This window comes from Hypomesus nipponensis, chromosome 2 (genome assembly GCF_054491055.1).
Source record: "Hypomesus nipponensis isolate SF chromosome 2, ASM5449105v1, whole genome shotgun sequence".
NCBI lineage: Eukaryota > Metazoa > Chordata > Actinopteri > Osmeriformes > Osmeridae > Hypomesus > Hypomesus nipponensis.
Genome location: NC_140362.1, coordinates 21,705,001 through 21,722,354, shown reverse-complemented (window position 1 = coordinate 21,722,354; position 17,354 = coordinate 21,705,001). Strand labels below are relative to the sequence as shown.

Genomic DNA, 17,354 nt, shown 5'->3' with positions numbered 1-17,354 from the left:
CAGTCTTCTTTATCGTTTTGCTTGCTATACCCACACCAGCCCCATAGTGATGCCCAGACATTTACGGCATATCGTTTTGCTTGCTATACCCACACCAGCCCCATAGTGATGCCCAGACATTTACGGCATACCCTGAAAGTCACTACCTGCTTACCCAGCTTGCCACCGTCCCTGCCCTCCCCCCTCGGAGCGACAGACACCACCACTGGCCTATCGCACCGTTGCCGACCCCCCCGGTGCCCTACCCACCCCAGCGGTCCCTCTCCAGCCCCGTCAGAGCCAATCCGCGGCTGGGTGTAAGTAGGGCAAGCCGCTTCCTGGTTCTCAGTAAAGGAGGAGCTGGGAGTTGGAGTGGGCCAGCGGAATCGGAAAGGGGGGGGAGAGCAGCCTAGAGAACCGCCGGTCCGCGGGAAGAGAGTCAAGACAGGGGGATCGAAACGCGCCGTCGCTCAGAGAGGAAGAGCTTGATAATAAAGACAATTCTCCAAGCTGTTATTCGGTTTGTCAGGGAAGAGTTCGCGGTATTGGACGAGGACGAGAGAGTGGTGACCCCCGGAGAGCGACGGGGGGGGGGCGGGGGGCAAGCAGGGTGGGACAAGACAGAGCTGCGAATCCAGGAAGCAGAAAAGCCGGTCAGGTGGGAGGCGACGTGACAACACAGGTGACACAGGCGCTCAGGTAACTACATTCCCTCAGCTTTCGCTGTTTCAGAGAATATGTAATAGACAGTTGGAAACGTAAGATTGTCTTCATTATTCTTTATCTAACCCATCGGTTCGACACTCTCCTCGCCCGCCCTCCCTTTCGGTTAACCGGGGTCATGAGAGGACTAACCACGTCATGGGTATTCGGTAACTCCCGTGTGACGTGTCGACTATGATATATTAAATAATTATCTTGTTATACTTGTTTAGATTAAGTTACGGAATAATATGCGTTAAAAGCTTCGGCGTGTGTTCAGTCGGGTTTCTTGTAGTTTGGCTCTAGTTCTGTTTCCGCTGTGTGCTGTAAGGTACCTGGGTGGAGGTGGCCAGGTGAGCAAGCAGGGTCGACGGGTACACTTGTGGAGGCTTGGCTGCTAATTATAGCAGTGAACACCGGCTGACATCCAAAACCTAACCTGCTCTCACGCACATCAGCGACATGCCTCTGATGGCTGGATAGAAGTGTGTGTATTCTATAGCCTAATGGTTACTTTGCTGTCAAACGGTCAAATCATCCGCTCAGCAGCCCGCTAGAATTTGAGCCATTTCACTTCTGTATCAGTTTATGACACCGCTGTTGACGCATTCAATTGAATGTAGCCTACCCTTAAATCAACTGTTAAATGCTTTTCTACATTAGTAATGTGTTGGGGTGTGTTGAGGTTTGGTTTTTGGGAGGCGCTGTCACGTCAGTGGGGCTGTGTGTGTGTATGTGTGTGTGTCAGCCAAGGTGTGGGCTACAGACTCGCCCCTCCGTGGCTCTGGTCGGACCGGCTGAACCCGCTGGACTGGATTGGGTTAGGTCTGCGTCTGAGACGCAGTTTGTTTCCACTTTTCGTCCACAATGGCAGTTATTATAATAACGAGTAGTTACAACTTCAAATCACTTTGGAGTGTTATTTGTTGTAGTTGGAAACCTTTCACGTGTTGGTTCTCAGGCCTTTGTCGTGTAGGCCCAGAGCTGCTCCGTATAGTTTGCAAGGCTCGGCAGCAAATCTTCTTCAGGGTAGACAGTTGGCTTTGGGATGTTGTAGGACGCTGTCATCTTAATGCTCCTAGTCTGAAGTGATGTCGTCATCCACCAACTGACAGAATAGTTACGGCCTAGGCAGGCTGTGATAGGCAGCCTTTGTCTGCGGTAACTGATCCATCCTTCCCCCCTCCACACCTGACTCTCCCCCACCGCTGGTGTCATGGTAACTTAGTTACCACTGTCATTTACGTGATTGGCCTGTTCTCACGACCCCCCTCAGTTATTGGGGGGGCTTTGTGACATCTGGATGTCACTGAACTGAGGTGTGTGGATGGATGGACATGTAGCAGCAATATAGAGCTTGTGTGTGCGTGAACTGTGTGTGTGTGCACATCCGTGTCCCTGTGCGTGCGTTGACTTGTCTCTCACGCTCGTGAGTGTGTGCGCGCGTTGTGTACTTTCCCTGCTTTGTTGATTGCTCGTACACTTCTGCACTGAGGTAGGATAAAGTGGGAAGTGGTCTCTGACATATCGTTCTGTTCTTTCTAAACCCCCCCTTGTGTGTGTGTGTGCGTGTGTGTGTGCGTGTGTGTGTGTGTGTGTGTGTGTGTGTGTGTGGGGCTGCGTACTGCTTGCTCATCCACCTCCCTTCACGTGACAAGGGCAGGGTATCAGAAACAAATGGCAATCCACAGTAATCAAACTAACAAAGCAAAACCTCCATTCCAAGTGTAACGATCAAACTTTCCTTCTGAACCTAGGTTCCTTCCAGCTCAGCATCTCTGCCGGTCGTAGTCTGGTCTGGTGAAGAGCAGAGGCAGAAGAGACAGAGAGGAGGAGGAGAGGAGGAGGAGAGGAGCGTGGGAAAACAGCAGACCGCCATCTTGCCCAGTGTTTATGGACTGGAGGTGAGGGTTGTGTACTTAAACACTCAGACACCCTGGTGAACCAATGCTGCCACTGGTGTTGGCTCTTCCTCATATACAAATAGGATCTTAGATTACTTTAGATTATATGAGGATGTTTGTAGAGTTTGTGGTGTGTGTGCGTGTGTGTTTTTTTTTGGGTGGTGCCTCTGTGCATTGCGCACGTCTTCGACTTTGAGTATGCGAGACTGCTCCTATGATTGTTGCGCTGGTTAGGACAGGGGAGAGTGTGTTACAAGTGGCTTGTGTGTGTGTGTGTGTGTGTGTGTGTGTGGGGGGGGGGGGGGAGAGCAAGGGGTCTACCATGGGAAGAGATTAATAACCCCCACACACACACATACACCCACACACACAGTTCCAGTAAGTTTATGAATTAGGGCATGTGAGCCTATTTCAAATTCCCCTGTTTAGACACACTGGGGGTTTCACTTTCAGACAGGCTGAGTGGGAGGTGGAGGGTGAGAGGGTAGGGCCGAAAACAGGCGCGTAACGCATCTCTCAGGAGTTCCTCTAGCAGATCTAACATCATCCACATTCTCAACACCTTGTCTTCTCTCATGCCTCTACAGTTCTATTCCCCCTGGTTTCCATCCCTTCTACCGTCCCCTTCCCCGTGTCTGTTTGGCCTCCCTCATCTCATCCCTCTCTCCATGGAGGGGCCCGGTACAGACCCGCGCTACAGGAGCACCGTTGAGTTAGCCCCCAGTCTCTCTGGGCCGATAGAGGAAGTGTAGTGTCTGCCGTTTCCCCTTTTTTTAAGTCTTGAGTTTCTGTGGCATTTCACAGCCCTCCCTTCCCCCGACCACCAGCCAACACCACTTGACTCTACGAAGGGGGTGGGATAGCAGGAAGTGGTCATACTTTAACTTCCTGTAAAGACACAGACCAAATAGAATTTGAAGAAAAGAGAGTGAGAATGGTCGTGATTCAGCTTTTCTGGTAAAAGTTCTGTGTGTTACTGTAGACGATGAGGGGGTGTTGATCATCAAAAGTACAATGAGCTAGCGTTTCAGGGAAAGACAAATGACACACTTGCTAAAGCATACACACATGCGTGTACCAACAGTGCTGCTTCAACACACAGAGACCCCCCATATTCTGGTCTGAAAAGGGAAACTCCATCGGCAAGGAAATCATTGATTTCATCGTCATACTCTTCGCTTGATAGGATGATCTTTGGTCCCATTTCCTGAGGGATCGGCAAGAACCTTTTTAAGGTATTTAATCACACAGTGTTTTATTGCACGCGAGGTACAAGGTGCAGAGTCTTTTTAATTGGTCCATCCTCCTATTCGTTATGGATCTTCTTCTGCAACATCCCGCCCCTTAGACAGCAAAGCACAGACGATTGACATGGTGATGGACCAATCAGCTGCACTAAAGGTAAGATCGAGTCTGTCTTTTTCACTGAGAAACACTGAAGAAATCCACGTTTTTGTGTGTCATGTCGAATCTTTAAAATAACTGTTAAGGAAAGGAAAATTCACGGTCAAGTGATGACTGTCTTGCCGTGGTTCTGCAAATTTGAGAGATGATGTTAGACGTTTGAATCAGTAACGCTGTCATCCGGACCACAAACTCTCAACAGTCAGTCAGGGCAGAGAGCGTCTCATTGGCATAACTTGTTGATGTTGAAACTCTCTTTGTGAAAGTTGCTTTTCTCATCCTCCTTCCACTTGGTCAAAAATCCACCTTTCTCCTGGGATGGTTTTATTAGAGATTGTGTCCACTTTCAGATGCTCATTCTGTCGGTCTGTTTTGTCATCCATCTATCTTGTCCATCTCTGCTGCCGTCCGAAGAACAGGAAGCTGATCTGGATCAGTTAGTTTTGCGACATTTTAATCTGTGTTTGTGTGTGTGTATGTGTGTGTATGTGTTTTGCAACATCATTCTCTGAGTCGGAGAGTTGTGTGTAACAGACGCAGAGACCCTCCCTTCTATGTAGCAACTCACCCTGACACACCCTCTTGCTCACTCACTCACACACACACACACACACACACACACACCCTCCTGCTCCCACACACTCTCACACACACTCCTGCTGAATATAGACACACACACACTCACACAGACACTCAGACTCCAACTCACACATACTCTCAGACTCACACACACTCTGAGATAAACACACAAACACACACACTCACTCAGATGCAGTCAGACACACAAACACACACAAACACACACATACAGACAAATATAAACACTTGTTTTTGGAGCCGTCCTTTGGTCCTCACACAAATGTTTTCACATTTTCCTTGACATTGCACGCCCACGCCCCGGTGTTCACACACACACAGTCTGAGGGGTAGACTGAAACTGCTGACCAGATATTCATGCGAAGACACCAGTGTGTGAAACCACTTTGTCAGCAGCCTTTTGAACAAGTGAAGACCTCCCACACGCCAACATACACACACCGATACACACACCCGATAAGCAAAACTCACTGTAAGTAAATTCTTTGTAAATGTGCCAAAGGAAGGCCTGTCAGTGTGTGTACTCTATATTAGTGAAACTCCCTTTCACTGATGTTAATGATAGAGCTTGCTGTTACCGCATCTCCCTCAGGCATCTGCAGACACACATACACCTGCAAGGAGGCTTACTTCCTGTCTCTCTCTCTCTCTCCCTCATCTTTCTTTCTTTCTTTTTGTTGGTCTGTCTTTTTATCTTCCACCCCCTTCTCTCTGTTCACTCTTTCTCTCTCATTCTTTTCCTCTGTATTCTTATCAATGTTCTTCAGCCTCTCCCTCACCCTACTGTTTTTCTATCTCCCCCTCTCTTCCTCTCCCCCTCTCTTCCTCTCCCCCTTTCCCCTCCTCTCTGTAATTTAACCCCCTCTAATCTGTTTCAATGTTTTCTCGCTGCCAAAGATTGTTAGAGGTGAACACTAGATGTTCCTGCTAGATGAACCTCCCCCACTCTTATTTCTGTCCTTATCTCCTCTGATCTCCACACCCACCCCTCACTCATGCGCTCGCTGAGTGTTTGTGGCTCATCTCTCCCACTCCCTTCCCTGTGTGATTTCGAAGAACTCGAGGTGTTTTAAGACAACCTTTTTGTTTTTTGTTGATCTCTCCTAAAATCTCAGACCCCTTTCCTTTTTCAAACCTCAGATTTTCTCATTCATCCTCCCCCTCTCCCCCTCCACCACTCCACCTCTCCACCCCAGGGCTAGGCGTTAACAGGCTATACATAAGCAGGGCTAGCAGGGCTAGGGTTAGCAGGGCTGGGTTTAGCAGGGCTCGGGTTAGCAGGGTTAGGGTTAGCAGAGCTAGGGTTAGCAGAGCTAGGCGTTAGCAGGGCTAGGGTTAGCAGGGCTAGGGTTAGCAGGGTTAGGGTTAGCAGAGCTAGGGTTAGCAGAGCTAGGCGTTAGCAGGGCTAGGGTTAGCAGGGCTCGGGTTAGCAGGGCTCGGGTTAGCAGGGCTAGGGTTAGCAGGGCTCGGGTTAGCAGGGCTAGGGTTAGCAGGGCTCGGGTTAGCAGGGCTAGGGTTAGCAGGAGTAGGGTTGGCAGGGCTGGGGGGAGCTGGGTGCAGAGTTGAGGGCCTTCGCTCTGCCAGTCAAATGAATAATGTAATGTTCTTGGAACCAAGACCTCACCACACACACATGCACACACACTCATGCACGCACACACACACATGCACACACACACTGCTGCCCCAGTTCAGCACGGCAGAGGGTTGGCATGTGTGATTGGACCCCCTTTGCTCTGTTTCATTCTGTGTTACTCAACACTGATAATACAGATCATTGTACTGGTATAGGAGCTTTGTAGTTGAACAGCACTTTGTTTTTTTACTTCCCAGACAACGTTCCCGTGTCTTCATATGAGAGCTGACCTGCATAGTTAGGGACAACCAGAAGCACAGTGAGGCTGTGTCGTGAGGCTGTGTCGTGAGGCTGTGTCGTGAGGCTGTGTCGTGAGGCTGTGTAGTGAAGCTGTGTAATGAGGCTGTGTAGTGAAGCTGTGTAGTGAGGCTGTGTAGTGAGGCTGTGTAGTGAGGCTGTGTAGTGAAGCTGTGTAGTGAGGCTGTGTAGTGAAGCTGTGTAGTGAGGCTGTGTAGTGAAGCTGTGTAGTGAGGCTGTGTAGTGAGGCTGTGTCGTGAGGCTGTGTAGTGAAGCTGTGTAGTGAAGCTGTGTCGTAAGGCTGTGTCGTGAGGCTGTGTCGTGAGGCTGTGTCGTGAGGCTGTGTAGTGAGGCTGTGTAGTCAAGCTGTGTAGTGAGGCTGTGTCGTGAGGCTGTGTCGTGAGGCTGTGTCGTGAGGCTGTGTAGTGAGGCTGTGTAGTCAGGCTGTGTCGTGAGGCTGTGTCGTGAGGCTGTGTCGTGAGGCTGTGTAGTGAGGCTGTGTCGTGAGGCTGTGTCGTGAGGCTGTGTCGTGAAGCTGTGTAGTGAAGCTGTGTAGTGAAGCTGTGTCGTGAGGCTGTGTCGTGAGGCTGTGTCGTGAGGCTGTGTCGTGAGGCTGTGTAGTGAAGCTGTGTAGTGAGGCTGTGTAGTGAAGCTGTGTAGTGAGGCTGTGTAGTGAAGCTGTGTAGTGAGGCTGTGTAGTGAGGCTGTGTAGTGAAGCTGTGTCGTGATGCTGTGTCGTGAGGCTGTGTCGTGAGGCTGTGTAGTGAGGCTGTGTCGTGAGGCTGTGTAAGGCCTTTCCTCTCCTCTGTGTATACAGCCACATGCACTTTGTTCCCCCCAGGAAGACGGCGCACACACTCCGGTGGCAATCGTTCTTATTACCATGCTGTTGTCTTTTAACGAATTCAAATGCTGATTCAAATTCTCTCTCGCTGTGTCTGTTTTTATATCTCTTGGTAGGATGCAAATGTTCGGCTTGGTGGGAATTATCAGTAGAGAGGGTGAAGGCAGTGTTTGCCTGTTACAGCTGCAGGGACAGAGACGACTGAGGTGGAGGTGGTGGAGGTGGTGGAGGTGGTGGAGGTGGTGGTGATCACAAAGGTGCAGCATTCTGTGTGGGGTTCTGTGTGGGCTTGTGACACTCTGTGGGTCACAGAGGGCTTCTTCCTCCTAAGAGGCCAGGTTAGGGGGAACAGGGTTCTAGATAGTTCTAGATCTAGGTTCTAGCTTTCTCATTCCCCTTTTTCTTTTCTTGTGTGTCCCGCCATCATACTCAGCCCACACGGTGTATGAGGGGTAAATGTGTACGTGAGGGAGAGAGAGTAGCGACAGAAGCGATGAGAGGAAGAGAAGCACCTTGGGGAGAAACGGTACGAGCGTGTCTCTTTCTTACGGCTTCTCAGTTTGCAGATCTTCCAGGTTTTGGAAACAACAGTGGTTAGCGCTTCAGCATGACAGGGCTTTCTGATACATGCACATTCTATTATAATGCTTTAAAAAAAAATATATATATATATATATATACACATTGAGTTGATTTCAGGTTATCTTATTTTTTGGGGGGCTTGAATATTGTAGTGTGTGTGTGTATATCCTTAAATTACATCTATTCATTATTATGGTGTACTTATTTATAGAGTCTTATGTCTGTGCTGTTTAAAAGTAAGGTCAAACTGACAGCTTGTACAACTGAAATGTATGTTTGTGATTCTTTAAACGCACTGAGATGGGAACTTCATTTAAAATGTAGTATGAACAAACACACACACTGGAAAACATCTGACATCAGAAATCATTAAAGCATTTCTCCTCTCCCTCTCGGCTGCGCTTTGCTACGAGTGGAGTAAAGTCAGAGTTTCCTGTCTGGCTCTGAAAAGCTGATATAATTGAGGTGGATTGGGAAAACTTACAGGGCTTAACGGAAAATAAGACACAGAATTATTATAACACAGCCCCACATCTGAAGCAGTGCTACGGCGTTAGCGGTGGCTCTCCTTCTCACTCTCCAGGTGAACTCCCACGAGTAAACTAAGACTTACAATGCTCGTAGTCATGAAGTATATTAATTTTTTTTATGCTCTGAAACCCCTAACAAAGATGACTGTCAATCATCCTTCCTTTTGACAAATGTCAGAATAAAAAATTTTCAGTTGCACTATTTGGCCAGTTCTCTTTCCTGTGACCACGTCGGCATGGGTTATTAATAACAAAAGCTTAGAAAAATCTGATGAGCAGAATGAAACCGAGGGATGAGGAAACCATATTGTCACCGAGGAGGAGAGCTAGTCAACTGTCGACAGAGAAGTGGGAGGTGAGAATCTGTTCTAAAAGAACAAGATAGAGAAAAGTGTAAGAGTGAGAACAGTTTTAAACCAATCAAACATCTGTGCATGTCACATAGCATTTGACATATGGTAGTAATAGCAAATCATTTCACACATAGCCAATATGAATTGGCTAAAACTTTCAGTTTTTTCCCCATAAACTCGAGCAGTGTATTTATCTGAACAAGGCAGAGCATGACATCTTTTCCTAAATTAGTTTGACATTTCTTCTGGTATTTTTCCTAATGCTAGCTTGGAACAGGTTAGCAGTTCCATTAGGGTTTTGTGGTCATTTGAATGAGTTTTCTGTATGTGTATTCTGTAAGTATGTGATTTTATCCTTGTTGTGCACACTATGTGAATTTTATATGTCACTTTTGCCTGTGCAACTTTTGTAAATGATGAGGTTGGTGGCTGAATAAACACAGACAGAAACAGACTGACTAAGAGCAACCGAGAGAGACAGGACACAGGGAGGAAAAGAGAGACGGAGACAGAGAAACAGGCAGAGAAATTGTGTCTTACTGACAGTCTTGCACCCCTGCTTGCTTTTAACACTGTTCAAATGTGTGTGTGTGTGTGTGTTTGTGTGTGTGTGTGTTTGTTTTTAAGCATTTGTGTGTATGTGTGTGTTCTTAAGGGAGTACCTTTAAGTGACTCATAATTGTTTGATGGAGAGAAATATTTCTGACTTCCAATAACTTGTCCCTGTCTGCTGGGAAATCTGTCTGAAATATCACGGCGAAGACAAACCTCTGACATTCGTACTGGAAACACGGTGTGAGTCAAAACACCTTCTGCAATCTTCATGGCCTCTTCGTTGTATTTAGCCATTCTTATTGTTTACTTGTTTGCTAACGTCAACCATTTTAAACAGAATTTTTACTCTGTCAATATTTTAACAATTACAACAATGTTTCTAATAAAAAACAAATGATCCAATTCGTTTTTAATGTCACCATTCAAACAGAATTAATTATTGCTTCAACATGTTTGAACAAACATGACATGCAACAAATAACATATAATATACAATATTTTTTTCCTCTGGTTTGATTTCTACGTCATCATGTCAACTGAGCAGTTTCTTTTCATCCACAGTTTCCAACAAACGCAGAAATAGTAACACAATTGTATCATCCCAGTGAGTGTGATACAACTGTTAGATTTCCACACCAGAATACTTTGACATGGTCGTGGCTTATTCATTGGACAACATGGTTATGCACGTCAGCACACAGAAACAAACTCTGTCAAGTGAATTTCAGTGAAGCCTCCTAGTTGATTCAAGCTGTGATTTTCACCGTTTTCTTATTGGGGAAATAATTTCCATCGACCCCCACCCCTCCTCTCCGACATGTTCAGTCATTTCGTTGCGAATAAGCGTAGGAGATGCCGCTGAAAAATGCCCCTGATCTCTCCACTTCCTCCCTCAGCTCTCTGAGGTGACTACTTGTACCCCTGCCTCCGTCGATGCCTCGAGTCAGTATCCCACGTCAGAGATGTTCCAGCAGCAGTTGTCCGTTGGGAGACGTTATTATCGTGTTTGTTCTGTCATTGAGCTCACGGTTGTGTATCTGTTGTGGTGTGAGGTCACCTGCACCACCGTTTAGTTTGTGTTGATATTTACATTGTAGTGGGCACAAGGGAGCAAGCAGGTTTCCGTAGTAATGTGCAATATGGTCTTCTGTTCATATATGACCTACCAGAATGCCTGTGTATGGGTTTGTTATGACTGGGTTTTTTTTTTTTTACATGGTTTCGATCATCGGTCCTGTCTTGCATCCTTTTTCTCCCTGCGTGTGAGCACGACACGCCAAAGCCATCTGCTGCGCTGGCGTTTCTGGATCCAAACTGTCCAGAAGAGTGAGACGCCCTCTGGACATGGACATCTCACACTCAGGTCCTGCCTGTCCACGTCGTCCCTTAGACAGGTCAAAGGTCAGAACAGCGCCCGGGGGACAAGCACACCAGGAAATTCGTGTTTTTCGGAAACTGTCTCGGAAACTCAAACGACCCAGTGCGTTTCGGAGAGGGGGCGCGTAGGCGAGCGAGAGGGAGGGGTGTCTCACAGTCTGTATCCGTCGCCATGCACCCTCTTTTTACACAACAGGAAGAGAGCGAGCGAAAGAGAGCGAGAGAGAGAGAAAGAACCAAAAAATAAAACAAAATAGACATTCCCAAGGAGGAGCGCCTAACCCCTAAACCAAACATCAAGAGAAGCCTTTAGACTTTTACCTTCACCCGTTACAGTTAGGTAAAGTAGGTAGCAAAGAGTTAAAGGAAGCGACAGAAGCGTTGAGGGAGAAGGAGAGAGAGAGTGAAGACGGATGTCATGATGCAGAGACAGAGCTGTGTCCCACTGACAGTGCCTCTGTCAGCCATGAGGACTGGGAAGGTAGGGCCTCCTCTGTCCTTACGGCCTGATGGCGCACTGGTTGGCTTGCTGTGTGTGTTTGTGTGTGTTGGGAGGAGGGGGGTGAGGGTTACCCCCCTATAACCAGGGCCTCTGTAGCTGTAGATTTAGTGAATGACCTCACAGACACTTGAAGAACCGTATGCTCAGTACAGTTCTGGTGTGACGCCCGTGCACCAAACTGTGTCCGTTTTGTCTGTTGGGATGTATTCTGGCAGGAGGAACACCAGACCACTAGCTGAATGTAACAATGGCGGGTGGGGAACTCAAGTGGCAATGTTTTGTGTGTGTGTGTGTGTGTTTAATGGGGTGTGTTTTGGAGCAGGTTAGTCAGGTAGATGTGACTGTCGTTGGGGACAGCCCTCTGGGCACTACCTGGAAACTATTATGGACTGGCTAGGGGGCTGTTGGTTGCCATGGGAGGGAAGGAAAGGGGGTGGGGGATGGGGTGAGTCAGTTGTTTGTGGAAAATCTGGATTGTTCAGGTGTGTGAGGTATTGTTGAACAGGTACAGTGTGAGAGAGAGAGGTGAGAGCTTTGGGAACAGGAGGGGAGACCTCACGTCCTACAAGAAAAGGGTTTACCCTCGTGGATTTCCTAGTTGTATAACTGCCGAGGCTATATTGAGTAGGCAAACCTGACTGAATCTACAAATACATTTTGCGTGAATTTATTCAACGTTCATATAAATGTATTTTCTATTTGTCCGATTGAGAGTTCCTTTACATCCTCTGCCAACTCATTTCCTTCTATCTTTCTCTCCCTTTTACGACCTTTCGCAAACGTCCCCAATCTTCTTTCCCTGTCCACTCCTCATCACGTCTTCTCCTCCGTCTGACTCTATTAGGAATCAGCGTGCTGAGGCTCTAAAGATCTCTCACAGGCTGAACCTCTGGCCCGCAGCCATCCCTCACCCCCCTCCCCCTCACCCCCCTCCCCCTCACCCCCCTCCCCCTCACCCCCTCCCCCTCACCCCTTCAGTCTGCAGTATTCTTTTATCCCTCTCTAACGTCTTCATACATTTTGTGGAAATACATTTGTCCTCCTCTGCCTCCTCTCCTTACCCTCTCGGTCTGTATCTCACTCCCACTCTTCCACTCTCTCTTCTGCCTGTCTCTCTCTCTGTCTCTCTCTCTGTCTCTCTCTCTCTCTCTCTCTGTCTCTCTCTCTGTCTCTCTCTCTCTCTCTGTGTCTCTCTCTCTGTCTCTCTCTCTCTCTCGCTCTCTGTCTCTCTCTCTCTCTCTCTCTGTCTCTGTCTCTCTCTCCCTCTCGCTTTCTCTCCCTCTCGCTCTCTCTCTCTCGCTCTCTCTCTCTCTGTCTCTCTCTCTCGCTCGCTCTCTCTCTCTCTCTGTCTCTCTCTCTCTCTCTGTCTCTCTCTCTCTCTGTCTCTCTCTCTCTCTCTCGCTCTCTGTCTCTCTCGCTCTCTCTGTCTGTCTGTCTCTCTCTCTCTCTCTCTCTCTCTCTAAACCCTCAATGCCGCCTCCCAGGGTAAAAACCAGCTCTTCCTGCTTTGGTAATCTGGGGTGAGGGAGGGGAGTTGGGAGGATAAGGGGGGAGAGGTGGTGTTAAGCCTGGTCTGTGCCCGTGCGTGTCACGCTAGTGGTGCTAGGTAGGCTACCGAACAGAATAGCTCTGTGCTTCCTCTTCCTCTAAGCTGTGGAGAAGGACAGTGCTTCCAAACGCCCCAGTGTGATGCCACGGTGGTGTTTCAGGTATTTGTGCGCCTGCTTCCTGGAGTGAAACCTGAGAGATTTGAGTCGACTCGCAGGTCTGGCATTGTTATTCAGATTAGACAGGAATTCAGATGTTTAGCGTAGGATAAGCAACACTGGGTTTGGCACTGTGTCTAGGACTGGTCCCTCACCCACAGTGTCTCCAGTGTCTTAAGCTGCTGTTCTGTGTCTGTCCTGCAGGTGGCGATGTCTCCAGGAGAGGACGGTCTGATTGGGATCCCCTTCCCGGAGCACAGCAGCGACATCCTGTCCAGGCTGAATGCTCAGCGGAGGGCAGGGCTCCTGTGTGACCTTACCCTGACCTCCCGGGGAGCTCGCTACCCCACCCACCGCTCCGTCATGGCCGCTGTCAGCCTCTACTTCCGCCGGCTGTTTGGGGCGGAGGAGGCGGACGGGGGAGGCCAGGGAGGGGAGGCGGGGCGGGGAGGGGGAGGGTTCAGCGTGTGTCAGCTGGACTGCGTGGCCCCCGACGCCCTGGACGCCCTGCTGGAGTTCGCCTACACGGCCACCCTCACCATCCGCAGCTCCGGGATGAGAGACGTCTTGAGGGGAGCGCAGCTGCTGGGCATCCAGTGTGTGGAAAACGCCTGCAGGGAGATACTGGGGGAGACCGGGGAGGCAGAGGGGGAGGCCTGGGGGGGGGACAACAGAGCCTCCGAGAGGGAGAAGGAGAGAGGGGCGGAGAGAGGGGTGGAGAGAGGGGCGGAGAAAGGCTCCAGAAGGAAGAGAGGCAGAAGGAAGGCGGAGAGGGTGGAGCAGACACAGCGGCAGCCGTCATCCCCCCTGACCGCACCAGTCTCCCCCTCTCCTCACCCGTCACCCGCCCACGACCCCGTCCTCTCCCTCCCCCCCACCCTGCCCCCCAGCCCCGAGCCGGAGCACCCCTCCCCAAAAGGGGGGCAGAACGGGGAGCGCAGGGGCGGCAGGGAGCCGGAGAGGGGGTCGAAGGTCAACGGAGGGACACACTGGCCCGGGGAGCGCATTTACACCCCCATCCCCACCTCTCTCCCGGACGAGCGCCTGTCGGAGGAGGAGGAGGAGGGACTGGGGCACAGAGGGGCCCTGGGTGCCTCCTCCACCCACGCCTCCATAGCCGAGCGAGGGGGGGCGCTGCAGGGGGCGGCAGGGGGCAGGAAGAGGAAGACCCAGACGCCCCAGCAGTGTCCCGTCTGCCAGAAGATCATCCACGGAGCGGGCAAGCTGCCCAGACACATGAGGACCCACACCGGGGAGAAGCCCTTCCAGTGTTCCGCCTGCGGCGTTCGCTTCACGAGGTGTGTACATATACAGTATATAGCTGTGTGTGTGAGTGTGTGTGTGTACCACCTCCCTGTGTCAGCTGCAGCCTCTGTGTGTGTTCTGCCAGTCATTGTATTCTTATTCATTTGTTTCCTCCCCTTAACTCCTGCCTCTCTCGCCCCTTCTCTCTACCAGGAACGACAAGCTGAAGATCCACATGAGGAAGCACACGGGGGAGCGGCCGTACTCCTGCCCCCACTGCTCCGCCCGCTTCCTGCACTCCTATGACCTCAAGAACCACCTGTCACTCCACAGCGGGGCCCGCCCCTTCGAGTGCCCGCTCTGCCACAAGGCCTTTGCCCGCGAGGACCATCTCCAGCGACACCGCAAGGGCCACAGCTGCCTGGAGATGCGCACCCGGAGGCCCAGGAGGGGCGCGGGGCACGGGGAAGACGGCAGGGGGGCTGGAGGAGGCGGGAGAGGGCTTATCCCTGACCAGGTCGACCAGCGGGAGCCTCTGGCCCTGAACGCACCACGCACCTCTGCTTTCCTGTCTCGAGGTGCGATGGGCGTTGGAGAAGGCCCCGGGGCTGGAGCATCCATGCTGTTCCAGGAGGAGGTGGAGAGAGAGCGGTCTCTGGCCCTGCACGCGCTGTCTCTCCTGGGGGGGCACAGGCCCCATCCGGGCCTGTCCTGGACGGGGGTGGACCTCCGGGGAGGCGGAGGGGCGATGGAGGGAAACGAGACCGAGGAGAGCCACTCTCCTGCCCCGCATCACGTGTGGGAGGAGGAAGATGAGATGGGAGAAGAGGATGAAGAGGAGGAGGAGGAATGAAAGGAGAACCGTGGCTGGAACTGTGGGTGTGGGGGATGTGTCTGTGTGTGTGTGTGTGTGTGTGTGTGTCTGTCTGCTTTTCGCAGAATAAAAAACAGAAAGAGCGCTTAGAAAAAACAACTAAAGCATACAAAAATATATATGGAAAACGGGTTTTCTGACAATTTTACGGCCCTTGAAATGTTTTGTTTGTCTATTGCAGTTTATAGTTTTATTAACTTCATTTTATTGGAATTTGAGTCATTTTTTTCCTGGGGATATTCTTTATTATCGTCGAGCTGTACATATGCATGTTTAGAGTGTGTGGTTACGAGGAAGCTTTCTGTCGCTATGCAAACGGCTGTGAGGTACTGAGAAACAGAGGGACGTCAGAGGAAGAAGATCAACTGTCACGAAACGTCGTTTAGAACGGGTGACTACTGTGAGAAAGATTACATTCAATCATGGTGCGTAGAATAAGGTGCATTTAATCACTATAACCAGTAGGGTTCGAGATTATTTGGTTCCATTTAAATTCCAAGTCTTTGTGTATTCTTATAACCTGGTAGATGATAGAGAGAATATTTGTAAATTCCAGCAGGCTTGATAACGTGGACTGAACAGAATCCCAGTTCACATGCTTTAGTCCTCTAGGGGTTTCCCCATCCTTCGGTCTGTTGGACACAATACCAAAGAGTTCTGTTCATTTAATTCTTAAATCGGGTTGATTGACTTCCAGTGGAAAGAGGCCAAGGTTTTGATTAAACTTCTTCCTCACTGCTTAGCTGGTTCAGACTGAGACACAGAACAGCTTCCACGCGTGAGACCATTTCAAGCTTTCATATGAATTGAATAATGCCTGACCAACAAAAAAAATCGACAAAAAAACGCTTAGGTTTTTGGGTTACTGGTGACCAATACGTGTTACCTCTGAGTTTACTTTTGAAGTTCTTTTCCAACGTCTGTGTCTTCCGAAGAGTTTTTCCTTGGTTTTGCAAATAAGAGGGAAAGAAAATGAGCGTGAGGGCTTTCTGTATTTATTTATTTATTTTTAATTTTTATTTATTGTGGCTTTCCAAATGAAACTGTTATGGTTACTGGCATGGCGCCATGCCTATGGTTCAGAGGTTTATCTGCGTTGTGCTGAAAGTTCTGGTTGTTAAAGCCCCCGTTTGCCCACAGCACTGCTGGGTTATGTGTCTTCAGTCGAATATTCTTCCTCTTCTGCATTTTTGCACATTTGAACCCCTGTCAGGTACCCGCTATAATACAGCAACATTCCATCCTTTGGGGTAGAGAGAAAGGAACAGGTGGAAGGGAGATTATGTGAGGGAGAGAACACTTCTACCTCTCTTTCTCTGTCTGTCTTTGAAGAACACACACCGCGATCGCTTCTGAGCTGTTTTAACTGGCACAGTCAGTTGAATAGACACTCCACCTCACAGAGAAAATGATTCCTTGCTATCACAACGTGAACAGTACTGTGTGACATGTCAGTTAATGAGTTGCACAAGTAGTTTATTTAAGTTGCAGGAAGGCAGTCTTGCAGTGTCATTGCGATGGGTGTCTAGTTCCTGACCCTGTGTCTAGTTTGACTAAACCATCTCAGCTTCATGGATTCTGGTCCTTTGGTTAAACAAACAGGAGTTAAGGGGGACGGTTAGAGGTCCTTTGCAGGGATAAAGTACTCTGGTTTGCTTTTACAGGTAGTTATTTTCTTTAGTTAAATTGTATATCGCTCTCGGTAACTGAGGGTTCTCTGTCTGTCTGCTACTCTTCAGCATCCTAGTAGCCTCAGTCTGGTGTAGCAGTGCTCTACTGGAGAGCACAGCCTCAGTCTGGTGTAGCAGTGCTCTACTGGAGAGCACAGCTTCAGTCTGGTGTAGCAGTGCTCTACTGGAGAGCACAGCCTCAGTCTGGTGTAGCAGTGCTCTACTGGAGAGCACAGCCTCAGTCTGGTGTAGCAGTGCTCTACTGGAGAGCACAGCCTCAGTCTGGTGTAGCAGTGCTCTACTGGAGAGCACAGCCCACTCTCTGCTGCATACAATACTATTTATGTTTCTGATTTATTTGCACTATATAAATTGAGAGCTTCATTCTTTTTTGTTTTACCTCCCTTTATATCCATTCCATGATTTCACTCGGTATGTTTATGATTGTACAATTGAGATATTGAATATAAGATATTTATCAATCCTCTAAACGCTTAACAACATTGAATACTCTTTCTAGTACATAACTGTGCAGAGTAATGATCATTAAAACTACTTATGTAATGAGGTGAGGTGAAGTTGCCTTTTTTTTGTGCTGCAACTATTCTCAGGAAATCTTGAGCAATGCACTAAAGTGATTATGCAAACTTGTGGGGA

General features: G+C 49.2%; 1 protein-coding gene across 1 annotated transcript in view; it reads left to right on the top strand.

The window, feature by feature from the left end:
• Positions 1-593: 593 nt before the first annotated feature.
• The window catches only part of zbtb7b (zinc finger and BTB domain containing 7B), a 17,557-nt gene continuing 796 nt past the window's right edge, over positions 594-17,354 (top strand). The window contains exons 1-4 of the mRNA XM_084668900.1: positions 594-678; positions 2,439-2,585; positions 13,113-14,206; positions 14,367-17,354. The exon at positions 14,367-17,354 is cut by the window's right edge and continues 796 nt beyond it. Of these exons, the coding sequence (XP_084525026.1) occupies positions 13,119-14,206; positions 14,367-15,006 (1,728 nt within the window). The 5' untranslated portion in view covers positions 594-678; positions 2,439-2,585; positions 13,113-13,118 and the 3' untranslated portion in view covers positions 15,007-17,354. The remainder of the gene's footprint in view (positions 679-2,438; positions 2,586-13,112; positions 14,207-14,366) is intronic.